This window comes from Ylistrum balloti, unplaced genomic scaffold (genome assembly GCF_031769215.1).
Source record: "Ylistrum balloti isolate Yb309-2 unplaced genomic scaffold, AGI_CSIRO_Ybal_v1 Utg370104, whole genome shotgun sequence".
Taxonomy (NCBI): Eukaryota; Metazoa; Mollusca; class Bivalvia; order Pectinida; family Pectinidae; genus Ylistrum; species Ylistrum balloti.
In genome coordinates this window covers 893,186-910,121 of record NW_026782129.1, presented here as the reverse complement: position 1 = coordinate 910,121, position 16,936 = coordinate 893,186, and the positions used below count along the sequence as shown (strand labels likewise).

The window sequence follows — 16,936 nt, the reverse complement described above, 5'->3', positions numbered from 1 at the left end:
ATGCAAATTGCTGTCACGTGCGTGAGTATCTGTTCGACTGATGATTAACATAGCTTCGTCCCGCTGTCAACTGAAGAAGGCGGTCCATGTTGCCCTGAAACCACCTTGTCAGTAATTAATGGGGCATACTATACATAGCAAATAATCTTTACTGCAACATACCCCAGTGTATAATGGGGATATTATATATCCATAATGCATGCGCTGTGGATAGTTCCGATCCCAAACACGCTCTCTAGATTGACACATATAACGAAACACATTGAACACATCATATGATATGAATGGAATCGCAGAAAGGAACGTGTCATTTTGCTGTACTAATGTTGATACACACACAAGAGTACCGGTGTAAGTCCCCGTGTTCACTAACTGTATGTAACATGGATTAAATTAACACGTGGTAACAATCAGATCGTAACCACTGTTACACATGTGTACTGTCATTTTGTAGCTAAGAGATAGGCTAAGTGTATATATAAATATTCGAACTTTAGTCAATTCGTATTCAGTTTAGTGAACGTACTCTATTGGAATTTTACACAGAGCGAGTAACATATGGATGTCTGTCGGTAACAGTGCCCTAAGTTCAAGGAAAGCAGATGTAAGTCATATCCCCTTGGTTTCGCTCCATGACCAACATCCACGGGACTGGACGTTTTTATATAAAGTAAAGTCTTGCACTCCAGACCCAATATAAAGGTTTAGCTAATATACAATACCTCACTGGCATGTGTATATAAGAACAAGAAATGGTGCTGACAGTAATTAAGTATTTGTTATCTGTGACAGCAGCAGTGATAGAAACAACAAAGTTCTACATAGTAAAACTGAGAGTTACTACGGATCAGTGATAATGGTAATTACACGGAACAGAACCAACAACAATAAAACATTTGTACAATGTATAACTCATCGTATTTAATTGGTTTGATCTGATCGACGAGAAGTTCATTTTCGTGGTCCACGACTCGCGTATACCATTAGTAACGTATAACCCCTTGTCACCAAATTCCACAAAGATGTACGCTTATATTTTCTCTTCTGTGTTAAGTTTATCTCAGCTTTGTTTTTAACGAACATTTTGAGGATTTTTTTGTGAAACAATATCTATTCCAACAATTATGACATAAAGTGTTGCAATTTTGTCTTGTTAAAGTATAGTAAAAATGGGGAAAAATCTGTCCCAAAATAATCTCGAACATGTAGTCATTTTATTTTATTTTCAAGAAAGGAAATGCTTCAATACATGACATCTGCAGCATTCATTAAGACCTTTGTACAAACTAGATTACTAAACATAAAAATTATATCTTCTATCAGAACCTTACATATGTCAGTCACATTTGAACTACGTGACGTTTATTTATGAAGTTGGGACATAATGGTCACTATATTTTACAAAAATCTCTAATGTTGTGACGATACAAATAGGACCAGAAAATTATATATACATTTTATAAACACCTGCTTATTTCAGACAAAGTATAAGCATTTGGCTTTTTAATTATTACATGATAGTACGATATTATGCTAAGGATGGTATTACGTTGTTATATCGGTGAGGACGACAAAGTATATTGTGGTAAGTATTTTCCTGCTAAATCATCAGTACATTTGTGGAGAAAAAAACATTCAGTCAGTCATTTGGTCAGGAAATCTATTTGCTTTATCAAGGTTTCTCTAATTAATGAATTTCATTAATTGTCCAACTGCGGACTTTGGTATATATATTAAAACAAGGGCTTAGATGTATATCTAATTCAGTTATCAAATTTATGCCAGAAATTTTAGGGCAGGTAACCTCAAGATTGGAACCAACGTGTACCTATAGATAACAACTTTCATCACTCACTATATATTGTTTTGTGTCTGTTTGAGTTTAGGTGTTGGCGGAGAAAATCACAAATATTGACAAGATTGATTCACAAGATCCAACGTGAAATAAAAGAGCATACAACAAGTGATGAAAGTAGAAAATGTCCAGATACATTTAGGAACTGCAGGTTCTTTATGTTTATTACACTTTAATACAATTAAGATAGTTTGAGCAAAGTAACCTGTTCATACTTACATATGCCTGAGTATGACAAGATGAGCTGATAATCCTATCAGTATATTGTGCGTTTTAAGTATATCATATAGAGGACAGAATTACACAATAATCCAAGTCATAATGTGCTGGGCCGTCCAGTATTCTGATAGTCTTATCAGTTATTTATGTCACGAAGCTGTTTCCATTTTCCTGCTTCATGATCTGCCTATTAAACATGTGTCTTTTTTTACCCGTAAACACAACAGTTGGTGGCCGTACAAAAATCCCTACAGACTCAAATCGCTGAATCGTTTATTCAAGCGGTCAGGATTTTATATCATCAGCAACCTTCGCGTACTTAGTTCTCTCTGCACTAGCATACTCCCTCTATCTTAATGGTATGATGTCACAAAACAGAGGTGCCTTTCTGTAAATTAGACTGCGGTTGGGGTGATAACGTTAATCAATTACAGGAAGCATGGTGACATACGCATATCTTGATGAGTTTAAATGGCAGTGATGGTCTTGTATTTTATTCATGAAACGAAACATCTGTTTTAAACAAGCATTGATTATATATGCTATACCACAGAAAATATATTTCCTACCAGTATGTCAATAGTGTTGTATTTCTCCAGTGGTTCGTGGTTGTATCAAAAGCCAAATTAAAGATGTATTCTTCGTGAAAATCCACCTCAGAATTGTAACAATGAATTCAATATTAATTAAAAATGTTCATTTTTCAATAATAATATTTTGCTTCAGTAATCCGGGTAATATTTCGATGTCATTTTGTAATGAGAAGAATATTACATGATAGTGATGATTTAAATTGTATGGGTACATCTATTGTGATGTAATGTCATATAGGATACTGATTTAATATGTACATGTAATGAAAAAGAATTACACACCGTAAATGTATACATTTACAAGACAAGGATTGGAGAGATTAAACCAATAGATTTGAGAGATATTGACTTAAATGAAATAAAGGACACGGGTAATAATTAACAAGATTGATACTTGTGTATATATTAGTACCTTAATTCAGTACCTTAATTCCATCCGTCTTAACTGGCAGAGGAATACATTTTTTGTTATATATCTTCAAATTCAGATATAATGCTTCGGTCACATTCACAAATTTATCTACGGAACGACCACGTGAAGCAATTTAAAACGTTCTGGTCAGCAAGCAGCTAGCTGGAAGTACCGTTATGTTACCCGATGTAGAAAGACTGTTCTGTACCAATAAAAGAAGTCTTCAATTTGTTTTAAAAGTTGAAATTAATACTTTAAGTAATTGCAAAGGACAAATACTGAAAATCAATGTGTAAGTCTTCACCATATACTAAGAGTGATATCACTGTTGTATGGTATTGTATGGCATGTTACAGAAGACTGAATACAAAGGATACATCATCAATTGCACATTAACATGGTAAAATCAATAAAGCGTCATTTACTTATCCCTTTGTTCATTCTGAATTAAAAATACTATATTAAATTGTCCATAAATATATATGATTGTCATCCCTTATATAAAAATGTTTGTTTTAGATCAAACTTTCAAATCAGATTGCCAACAGACGCCCTTCATTTTCTTTCAATCCGACGATCCGGCACCTCTATTTTCCCATCGCTTCAATCATCCATTTCGACACAAACCCGAAAAAACAACAAACACCATAACTAAAAAATGAAAAAAATCACTAAACATTAAAAGTGTTAGAAAAGTGAACGTAATCTAGGTATACTAGCCCTGTATTTTGCACACTATCTATCGGATAAAAAGTATAGTAAAACATTTCCGATATGTCATCGTTTTTATCAGTTGAACAGTACAGTTACGTTACTTCTTCATGTCCAGGATTAGGTAATGCCAGTGGTAATACACAGCATGAACTAAAATTTAACTTTTACCACAAATCTGTACGGACACAGTGACACCCAACTGCTTTAAATTGTACACAGTTACGTATTGCTGTGTAGCTCGTGATACTTTCCTACAGTGTATAATAAGATGTTAATTCTGTCTTCAGTCTTTAAAGTTTTCATAACGTCACCATTTTTTTTATAGCGAGCGCAACGAGCGCTTTGAGATATTGTGTGTGGTAATTCAAAACCAATAGGCTTAATCTGCCCACATGATCAACTTTAAACGGAAGTGTGGCTTGAACTTCACTACCCACAATACATTACCGCAGCACGCAATCAGAGAACAGTCGACCCTTTGAATGGATTAAAAATATTTTGACCTACAAAATATCTTTTCAAGCCTCCATGTCGGAATGAAATCATTTTAAAAGACTTAACAACAGTTCAAATATATATAACAAACATATACGTTGATGGTTCAAAACGCATATGACCAAAAATTTGAATATAATTTTAACCATTCAAGATTACAGCACGTTTGTTCCCCGGGTACCTGTTTTCAGGTCTAAGCTTCGGGAACTTCCGTCACTTTCCGTGAACGATAAATACATTGTCTCTTACACGGAAGCAACTGAAAGGTCCAGATTTAACGTGCAACCTGTGCCGTGTCCTATCTGCATTAAAAAATTTGCGGTTTTGCGGTAATTCAAAGCCCACTACCCAACCCCCTCCCACCCCCACCTCTCCCGCCACGGTGTACTTCTTTCGAGGTAGTGTGTATTATTTTGCAATGTATGTATGTGCCCTATTTTATGTCATGAAAGTTTTCATTATAATTGCATTGTAATTAATGTTATCTATGAAAAAGCACTTGTTAAAATGTATTCGATGTTTGAGCCTGCAAGGGATTCAAAATTAAATTGAATGTTATGTTCGGACAGCCGCGTGCTGTTGTTCCATTGACGATCCTATCACTTCAGAGGGCTTCTCTCTAAAGATGTAAGAACAAGCAGCAGGGTTATTTCACGTTATGGACGAGACGTAAACACTGTAATATGGGTTAGTTCTGTACTAGATATTAAGCAGGTACAGATACATATCGATCCTAACAGACTATAAGTTACGGGTTTTTTTTAAATACGAATATAACAATCACTACAAACAACATGTACAGACACAAATACACGACAGCGTGATCATTTATTTATGATAAATGATAAATATTGGAGAAATTGGACAAAATATCTTAAATGATCTATATTCATGATTCATAGACTTGTGCTATTTTTGAATGTTTAGCAAACCCCGAGGGTAAGCAATTGTATGAAGAGAAGAAAGTTGTCCATTAAAGATGGACGTAACTGATTACAGTAAACAAGGGTTCCCCATACAGAATTACAATGTCACTGATGTGACTGACTGATTAGGCAAGGCAATATTGTTATAATAAACTGTCTTGTTATTGGTGTAATGACACTTAATGTAAATGCATTAATATGTTATTACATACATGTCTTAACTAAGCTGTAACTAATTGTAGATTCCCGTTGTTTGTATCCGTTACATAAATATATGAAATCCGTCACGAATGGTCTCACCAGAGGCTCGCTGTCTCGTTTCATGAGTATGAAAATGAATGGAAACTTGTGACTTTCATTATTAAGCACCGGATCAAATCAAATACAAAACACTGACAGTCCTTTACCGTCATGGTGTCATTTCCTCGATATTGGTATCGCGACCGACTTGGTGAAGGGAACTGTTCTGTGTAGTTTTGTAGTTGTAATAAAGTCCAGTCCAGTTTCATTGTATAAGTGTAGTTAAGTAAACGTATACATACAGGGGTATATATGAGGAGTGATCATTATACCCATGATAGGGCTGGCTTTCTTTTATACTTAATAACAGATAGAGGTCAAATGTGTAGACCATATTTAGCTAGATATTAGATATGGTGGACCAAACAATTGTTACATAAGTTGCATAAGGCATCTGCATACAGATAAGTGTCGCCCCACCGACTACACACAATTCACATGGTCCTATCTATGCTGACCTGTGCACTAGTATTTAGATAATTAGCTACATGTAACATTAGCTGTAGATCAACAAAGACTGCTGACCATGTGTAAACCAACATCTGATCGCCTACCTTATCACAACCTAGAAACAGTGCACATACACATTTCTTACTATACATTCGTATTTCAAACTAAATTTCTTTATAAAAATTACTTTGCTAAAATAACTGTTAATGGTTCATTGGGATAGGTAAGTATCAATAAATATCAGATTATTGTACTATATAAAGTCTATGTTCAAAACATCAGGATAATACCAAAATGTCAAACTAATTACAATCAAAACTCAAATTCAACAAAATTAAGGCAAAAACACAAGAAATATTTACACGGAGACCCCTGAAGTTCAGGGAAATTAAAGCCAGGTGTTCCGGAAGTGAAAGTGTTTTCTGCTTCATCGAGGACACCCAACATGTAATCCTTTGTCAACCAAAATATGTAATGTAAAGTTCTCAAATGAGAACAGATATAAAACAACGGAAAAACAGGCAAACTATCGATTATTAAACACGTCCAGTTTCATATCACCCAAAGAAATATAATATTTCTTTGAAACAGAAAATACACAATAGGGAAATTGAAATCAGAACGTTTATCATCATACAGATTGGTGGAAAGCTGTCCATGTTGGATTCGTTGTAGGAAAAGATCGCGATATGTAGGTGAGGTGGAAGAGTTTGTCGTGTCTTTGATTTCCAGTATTTTGGTGGATATATACGATGGACTTTGTCAATAAATTTCTTGCTATTCAAAGACAAGACGTCACCAGTATATCCGAAAGTTAAATTAAACGACTTTGCAAATAAAAACAAGTCAGCCAACAGAGGGGCGCAGTTAGTTCCTATAGGAATACCAGCAATATATCGAATAAAGAAATAGATAAGTATTTCTCAATGAGATCATTAAGACGAAAAAAAATTATTTCGCCCTTAATTGGGTAAACTTTTTTCATAATCGGTGATTAGATGTATTCCAAACTACCAATGTATACAAAGATGATTTAATTTGTATCAACAAAATCCGTCAGCTGCTGAAGAAAGAATTTTGTACATCATACGCTTAAACCTAGAAATGATATTTTATGGTTCGCCAGCGTTTTTTTAATCATTTATTTATTTCTTATTCATTTTCAATCACAAACCTAGGTCAAGCTCCGTTTTTTTAATTCTGTACAGACGAAATCGACAACAATCTATGAATGTTGTTTAACTGCAGCGTTTCCATTCAAATTCCCGACCTTTGACTAATAAGGTGTCCTGTTTTTGTGACCGTGTTTCCATTAATAACAAAACAGGGTGGCGTTGTGGTTCTGAATTATCATCATCACGGTCTCTTGTATCTCACTCTAAATTATGGAAATGTGTCTCTTATACTATCTTTAAGACAGAATGTGGTGGACACTGCTGCTGGTCCCCGAGGTTTGCCGTCACCTGTTTGCCACGTTTTAGTTCGATAGTGACACTGTTTCAAAAATACACATGTACGATATTCTAAAATTACCTGATGTATGAAAATCACGAAATTTATCTACTTATGGGACTGCTGCACCTCACTGTCTAGATTTGGACTTTTGATAGTTTTGGATTTTCCTTAGTAGCCTCATAGGCTTCAAAATTTAGGCCCTTAGCATCACTGACGATTCCTAGAAGGACGAAACAGCTATTTGATGCAGGTAAATTGTTTGACTCTACTGTACCTCACTCTGGATTATGAAAATGTGCTATTCACTTGTGTGTCTTTTGTACATTTTTTAGATACTATGGTACAGGAGTCTGGTTACCGTTTACATGTCTAACGTGCGTGTTCATTTCAAATACATTTTAGATTCTCTAAATCAACGAAACTTGTGGGCATCTTGTTTCCCGCAAAGTATCACGTTTTTTAATTGATTCGGTCGAACTGTACTATTGGTCAGGAAATCAGGCAGATTTGCTTTATACTGCAATGAATACATGTAACATAATTAAAGGACGGTTATCGACTTCACGAAGAGTGCGCAATCGATGTATGGACGAATATGAGTAAAAACCTTTTCTCGTAGTTTCTGTCATCACTCGCCGACAGGCCTAGTATTGAACGTAATATTAACTATACCTAACCAATAAATATTTTTGTTGTGTATTCTTATATGTGTTTTTCTCGAAGTATTCGGAACAAATACACGCTTTGAATCCCGATTATTGTTTATCAATTACTTGAGAATCTTGGATCTTGATAATATATAAGATATATAAACTATTTTAATGTTATTTAAGTACAAATGTAACGTAAAGTTACGTATTAATACAGAAATATGGGATAAATCAACAATCCTGAAATCATGCTCTCCACTAGTAAAGAGTGTACTTATACAGGGAATATCGTATAAGTGCTAGGGTAGTAAGGCCACGCGTTTGGGAAATTGATTGTATACACACGTGACCAGTGACAAAATTTCGACTCCTTAAAATGAGAGAAAGTTGAGATTAAATTTGAAATAAGCGCCTAGATCTGTCTGTGATACATGTATACACAATACACTTCTGCGGTCTCTTTGAGAATTGTGGGGGAAAACTGGTATGAAAAGAGAAAATAGGTCTTGTTTCATCATCAAATGATACACAATATGTTGTGCTGTGAAAACATTGATTGAGAGAGATGGCCGTTGCACTGGTTCCATATGGCTGACTTTTAATAAGGCAGCTCACACCACATTTGTGCCAACTATGTCTTCAATGTTTAAAAAATCTGACATCTGAACGGCCCGAGCATTTGAGTTTTGTTGACAACCTAAACAGTAAGGCAATTGTAACTAGGATAATTAACTGGGTTACTGACAGGGACGAGACAAGAATGTTCAACTTTGAATCCGAAAGGGACATAGATTATCAGCGCCATAGTTATCAAAATAGCAAGCAAAGCCAGTGACTGTCAGATAAGTAAAGGCCGTGTAGAAATCGTAAAGACAGTTTTGTATGAAAAAATAGCAAAGGAAATACCGAAAAGTTAACAGAATCTTAAATCAAGCATCAATTCGATGAAACTAGGGCGAAATATACATGTAAACAGTCTCTAAGTACACAGAGAACAAGACCAGGTGTTCCGGACCACTCTATTTGAAAATTCTAGTTGGCAAGTAGATCAGATAACATATTGGGAAGGAAAAAATATAAATGCCAAGTTTTATAGAATCAAAGAGCTTAAAATCTTCAAAAAAAGTTAATGAAAACACGTCTAAGTAAAGGACAGAGTGTCATACATCTTATTCAGTGCTCACAACCATTCAACAATTCTTCATCCCAACTATAGTAACTCTGTACATTTAATACAAATTGATCGCTAGTCCTATTCACCGAACTCGAGCTCCGGTAACTTATTTTTCTATATTGAAACATATGTTCTCTAAAAAAAGTAAATATCCAGAAGTGTACAAGGTCTCGCAATATTCCTGTACCCTCCTCCACACCCCCAGAATACCAGTGGAAGACGTGCAGCGTCAATGTCTTTGCGTCATTGATAGCACGATTGCGACGGAGCGATTCTACCAAGGGGGAGAAGGGAGCACTTCAGGGATTGTTGTAGAAAATAAAATATAAAACATACATTTAGTTCATGGTACTTATGTCAGAATTCATTGAATGACACTCATTAATGGTTAAACAACTAAGGAAAAATATTCGCTCAAATGCTAGTCTTCTAAACCTCATTGCGTTATATATTGATTGACAGTTAATCGTTTCCTAGTTGACCAAGTATGTAGGTAATCAGTATCATCAAGAGAGGAAAAACATGAAGAATATTCAGATAAGTCATGTCATTTACAATTCTAGTATTGGACAAGGCAATCACATTGCTTCACATTGTTAATTCAGATTTAATTGTCGCACCTCTGCAATGAGTTTGGTGACATCGAGGTTAAAATTGCAGTGATTAAATATTAAACAATACATGACAAGGGAATCCGTATGACAAACAATCGAATGAGACATGGTTCAAGTCATGTATAGCTTTCATGCAATCTACCTTCTAATGTCAGACAAATTATGTAGCATTTATATAATCGTCCAACTCTTTTATAAAGAGACCAGGTACAATTTTAATTTTAATACGAGAGCGATTTATTTTACTTTCTAACGTATCTTATTCATGAAGACATCCAGAATGAAAATTTATTATTATGATTTCGATAAATCAATATTATAATCGTCAGTTGAGTATACGTGTTTGACTTAGATTAATATTCTTCAGACAGCCAAGCATCTACAATCCGTGTGATGTGTGTGAGGTATTGAAGCGCATGTCGGTTACAGTATGTTAAAAGATGGTAAATAGCGGTTCGCAGTGTATCGAAATTATAAAGTCAAAATATAAAATCGAATTATTTTTAATGATAAGGCATATGTCCATATAACAGTGCATATATATCCCAATACTCGTAATTCATGTATTCCAATGTTTGATCAGAAAATACTTTCGTTTTGATACAAATCATTTGATCCTAAGATAAAATGCTGATTTGCATCTATAGCTAGAATGGTTATATACCAATAATCACACGACCACACATGTTCATCCTTTTTAATGTTACCTAGATGCCTAGTATCTGGATTCGAGTGGGCTGAATCCTTAGTGATATCAGTGTGTAACGGAACCAATCTTATGAAAGTATCAGGTCTTTACCGATCAATGTATGTGAACGTGTAGATTATGTATAACGCTTTAATAACATTTCCTCATTAAATGCAATCAATGCAACAAAAAGGGAAAATCGAAGCCCTGAGTCACACACCAGTAATCAGAGTAGTAATTACATGCACTGCTGTGGGTTATCACGATGTTATATACATATTACCTTGCTATATGTATGTAGTAACCCACTGGAAAACTAAACTGTGTCAAATTCCTACATGTGGACGGTATTACTGTTAGCATATAATATACACATTCTTCAGAAACGCTCCATTCGTGACAAAAACAAGTTATTGTTCGGTGTAGCTATCTGTTCATACATAAGTAATACTTAAAAACATGAGATAATGCATTCAGCTTCCGTGAAAAATGTAATAACTCATTTTACATTCTTTAACGCTCGCTGTAATACATGTATCTGCACTATGTTATTTATCCGAACTACGTTAACAGCAGTAGCTGGTCATTCTTCAGTTGCCTTCCAAGTCATTCTCCTCGGATGATAATTCACTATTGAACAAACCTAGCGGTAAAAAATACTGTTGTCATTCGAGCGCATCTTATTAACAAACAAAAATATTGTAAACAAAAATCTTTGATTAATCATTGGCGTAATGATATATATATAGACTTATATGTTATTTCATTATTTTTCACTTTCGTTTTTTCTTTTTTTTTTCAATCTGTGTATCTGATCAAGTGCCCTTCACAGGTACTGGCAAAACATATATTTTCGTGAGGATCAAATTTCGTGATTTTACGAAAGATTGAAAAAAAAGCAATTGCCACCTAATTCCGTGCATAGATGTTTTCTCACGAAATCCTCTAGTACTAAAAAGGCATGTGTGTTTCGTGAACATAGGAATTCATGGATTACGGGTGGCCACAAATTCAATTAGGATACACCCAATAAAATCTAATTATTTAACAGATGATGTTTTGAACCTCGTATCTTAGTTGTTCAATCTTATACCTGTAGGTGTCAGGTAAAGGCAGTATTTAGATCATTAGTGTGTTTAGAGAAGAGGCAATCCCGGCGCCTCTTTTTATTGATAGTTATATTTTGAACAACAAATAGTTATGTTTAAGGAATCTGGACTTATTTTATCTTTTCTCAATCGTTATAAATTTCATTTAACAACAGCTATCTTTATTATCTTTGTTCGAAATCATTAATTAAAAAAAACACTTTAAATTGGTGAATGTATTTACATCATAGGTCTTTTATTTCTTATAGAGATGAATCCCCTGTGAAGAATTATGTTCTGAATATCATCACCTGATACTGCACGTGTTCCAGTGTATACATTTACCTATTTATAAACAGATGGTACATGTACATGAAATGAACACTTGTATGATAATGTGTTAATCAAAATAATGATAATGGTTACATTGACGATCCGCCTTATAAAGAAAAATTATCGTGGTTTAAAAGTCACTTACCTACTGGAATGAAAAAGCGGAAATACTGCTCCGTGCCTAAACCAGTCATATGGACACATCCAACTCAGCAGTATGTTATATCTTAATCCATAAATATTGTTATAAATTATGCATTAATAAGAAATTACTACATACTTCCAACATTAACAAGTATAGTCTCGTCACTTAATATATATTTTCATGCATGACTATTCACATAAACTAGATATTGGTAGTACATGTATATCCTTCAATCTATAAATAAAACATCTTTGTACAAGAATCTCTGAATAGCCATGACTACTTAGTTTTATTTTTCTCTAATTGTTTCCTCCAGAAGTATCAACCAAGTTGCCATTATCTCTGTAGGACATTTTCATAGAGCAGTTGTGAGAATGCAGTCTGACACCTGTACCGGACGATGACGTCACATATTGTTATTAACTCATCCACAGGAGACCGAACATAACGGATATAGTATGGTGAACTCAGTTTTTGATGTCTCATGTTGAATACGCAGACTGGTTTTATGTGAAAAAATGCTGATGACGTGAGAGATCGCATAATCTACAGAAGTAATTGATTTTTGATGTTTAATCTATTTTTGTCAAGTTAAATATTCCTTACAACAGCTTCTAAATATCATCTTAAAAACTGCTCTGAAAGATGAAGTTGTACAATACATCTGTCTATGAAGTGATTGAGATCACTTCTTATCAAAGTAAGTTTATCGATTACATGCAAGTACTTTGTATCACAGTAAATTTCATTCTCTGAAGTTTTAGTGGTTACTTTTGGCGTGCGTTAGTTTTCCTGTTTTGTTTCTTTATACGAGTCTATACATTTGTTTTACCGAATCCTCTAAATCCCAATACTTCTCAATATTTTTGTTATAAATCTACATGTGTAAGCATCATATCTCCTATACGTTCTACAGACATTAGCTATTTGTAATCGGTTCATCTCATGGTTCTCAGTATTTTATTAGTTTTATTTACAGTACCGTCCACGTGCTTACAGAATGAGGCTGTGTGTATTCTATGATTTCCAGGCCCGTTTCAAACTCAGTGCGCTTAGATTTGTTTTCTCTTCTCTCTGGATGTCATTAAATACACACATTGCTATCCTTTTCATACACATTTATACGTTAAATATAAATATCCCTTAATCCCAAGAAAATGTTATTGAGATAAATGTTCTATCTAGATCGTTCTGCCAATAGCTATGTCTCTTTGTCAAATGATCCGAACATAAACATCATATTTTGAAGTAGAGCATTTACGATATATTACTGTATATAAATATTGCAAATGTCCTCTGACACCTGATTCCCAGGTATTTTCACCTCGAGTATTGAGGTTTATGTTATCCCTCCTGGATGTCATTAAGTATGAATAATGTTGTAAATAAGTGATGTGGTAACATGTTTCACCATTCTCACTGAAGTGGAATTAAACCATCGATCATTTTCGTACCTCCTCTATGACTTATTTCCTCCATGCTATAGGGAGAAATATCGTTATTGATGTGAATTTACATTTATTAGCAATTGTAGGCACTAGCTATCAAGCACCAGGCATTTTAAGTATCAACTTTGATCTAATTAATTAGCCATCGGGAACATCTAACTATTTGTATTGTTTTAATGATAGAAATTAATCCCTTCGTGACATACATCAGTGCAGCCAAAACTCTTCCATATCCGAGGTAGATTCAAAAGCATTGCCGTTAATTAACTATAAAGATGTTTCAAATTCTTTTCGTCATATTTAAATACGAAGACATGCTGCACATGTACCAGAAAATGTCACGTTATCAAATAAGAACAGGGTAGATAAGAACCGAACCACTGGGCATACTAAAGATGCCACACGTCACTCTTTATATCGCACAAGAAAATAGAACATTTAGTAATATGATCATTATGACTACCGTGAAACTGATAAACAGATTTTTTGATGAATGGAATGAATATTGCTTTGCTGAATCCCTTCAGTGAAAAAAGATGTATTACTGTGTGATTCATTAAGATTTCAGTGGCTTTAAGACAAACACACTTTACCCTTTACGATATGTACAAACAAACGGCAGTAAAACCTCATGAACTATGCATGAGTGTGATATTGAAGACGTTTGATATATCCTGACCAGTGAAGTGATGCATACACGAAACGTACATCTTATGTGTATATACATGTTGCTTTTGTAGTACAAACATTTTAGATACATATGGAATAATAATTTGTTAGTCAAAGACTTAAACAAACTATTTACAATAAAAAATCACATTTTCGAAGTATGATTCAACGATTCCAACCATATATATAAAATGTTTGTATGCGTCATAGAATCTCAATACCGAAAGAGTCATTACCCATTAAATGCCGAGTGACATTTACAAATTGTGTGGCTGTCCTCTAATCGATGACGATTAAATCGCAACAAATCAAACTACTTAATCCTTCTTATTTCATTTTATGTCTACATTTATGTTATTTTATACATATTTATCGAGTCAGTGAAGCATATGTGAGGTTGACACTGAGGTTATGGCGTATTGTATGAGCTTGGTGACAAGTAGCCACAGTTAAGACTTTGAGGTGATAAAAGCATACTTTGCCGCCCTAGTAATACCTATAAACACCTGATGAATGTACAGGTGAACCTAAGCTGTTTGTTTTCGTCAACAAATCACCTCCGTTGTGGTACCGAAAGTTACTTGGATGTTTTGTCAGTGAATGGTTACTATACGCAACGGCTGTGGACCTATAAAACTAGACGTTTCCCTGATTTTGATAACATTTACGACGTTACAATATACCTTAACTTCATCGATGGAGCATGAACTAAATGTTTTGAAGAAAATTGGTCAGTATCATGATTTTTCCTGAAATCTGTCGCATTTATTACCGATGTATTTGAATGAAAAGTAAACATGTAAGATTTTTAAAATTATTGTAGACTTGCTGCCTTCGATGAATATGTTTTGTTTCATAAAATTGGTTTTTGTGACCTTTTTATTTGGATCTACTTGGTATGTATGATTCAATTTTCATTTAATTTCCAGTGTAAATACAAATACGGTGGAAATTTGTTACGGCATTGTATCTCACTACAATGCAAGGAAGAACAATTTACAGGTTGGAACCACGACTCAAATCAATGAGCAAAGCTGAGGGTAACTTTTGGGTTCCGAATGCTGCTATCACAGAACATGCGCTAACCCGACGTTTGGGAGAACTTGACAAGGAGAAGACGATGTTCCAGGCGGATTATCGTTACCGACAGCGTGAACTTCAAAAGGAGCTCCGGAACATTCGGGCATCTAAACCGGCAGGTAAGGTACAAGTGTAAATGAAGGTGAAGGTTGAGTGGAAGGGTGATAGGTCAATCACTGAAAGTACTCTTTTATAAATTATTAGTTTAATTACAACATATATTACAAACATGTGCTTGACTTGGCAACTACATATTAAAGATCAACATTATACATTATTTGTTTTATCAAAAAAATAAGTTTTTTGTTACACCTGTATAATCCTTAACCATTTATGTCTAGGATAGGAACATCTTTTTTAAAGGTGTCAGTGATGATTACTTATAAAGGCAGTAGGAACTCAGATTTAATTTACTATGCCGGTATATTTTTATAGAGTCTACACGACATAGCCAGTCCCGTCGATTCTCCCATAGGCAATCGGCTGATCCCACCAGCCTCACCGACATGATAGACCGATTTAAAAGAAAGAGAACAGATCAGGAATATTTACAGGATCAGCTACGACAGCGACGGGATAGTCTTGTCAGTTCTATCGGTTCCAAACAAGGCCAAAGCCACCATTTGGTACGAGAGGACACCACAGATTCGGATATCTGGGATGTTGACCGACCGGGTTGTCCAGAACCTCCGGTCGGAACCATACTAGAAGACATGCGGACAGCTTTGATTATAGCTGAGCAGACTCGGAATATAAATAAAGCTACATGTCATAAAGAAGCTGGCATCAGGCGTCCTCAAGAATCCAGACTAAAGAAATCATATTCTCGTGACGTCACGTATCCAAGAGGATTATCTCATCGCTCTAGCAAGCGAAGACCACGAGAAGGATCACGCGCAATTAAAGGCGCATCGAAACGAAATGCACTTGATTCCGTTTCGAAGGATAAGAATTGTGAGGACGTAAAAGAAGATAAGATAGAATCTGACTCAGAAGGAAATAACACTAGCATAACTGATCATCATATAAGAAATGAGGAAGAAGCTGTTATGTTCAATGTTATGGCAAATAAACCGTATCCAAATATAGACGACGCTAAAATGGAAAGTGGCCCCGACTCAGGGGTTGTCGCAATGACTGATTTGAAAGACGGAGAAAAAATTGACCCGTGTGTAGAAGGACTAAGTCTAAAACGGAAAGAGAAACAACTTACAAAACAGGATTTAGAAAACGATACTAACATTATACAACGACGATGCTCGGAACCGGTGATCGTGGGAGAAAAATTGACTCTCAACTTCAAGAGAGACTATATCATACCAGAAGAAACGCTTCCTGGCTTTAAGAAACACGTGATTGTGCGACGATTCTCGGAAAATGATAAGTACCAATGTAATTTCATCAAGGATTTAATAGATGACGATAAAAGTTCAACGGACAGTGATAAAGAAACATTAGAAATGTCGGAATCTGACGTCATATGGGATGACGTCAGACGCTGTCGTTACCTACGTGGTTATGACCCGCCTATTATGATAATGCCAAAAGAAGAAATTTCAATGTTTGTCTTTGGGAGGGATGAAAATGATATTCTAGAATTAAGGCGGGAAAAACCTCTGGGTGTTTGA

The 16,936-nt window shown here is 34.9% G+C and overlaps 1 protein-coding gene across 1 annotated transcript; it reads left to right on the top strand.

The window, feature by feature from the left end:
- The first annotated feature begins 15,207 nt into the window (after positions 1–15,207).
- On the top strand, positions 15,208–16,936 carry LOC132550069 (uncharacterized). Its single transcript, XM_060214078.1, has 2 exons — positions 15,208–15,427; positions 15,744–16,936. The coding sequence occupies exons 1-2, from the start codon at positions 15,208–15,210 to the stop codon at positions 16,934–16,936; spliced, it is 1,413 nt and encodes a 470-aa protein (XP_060070061.1).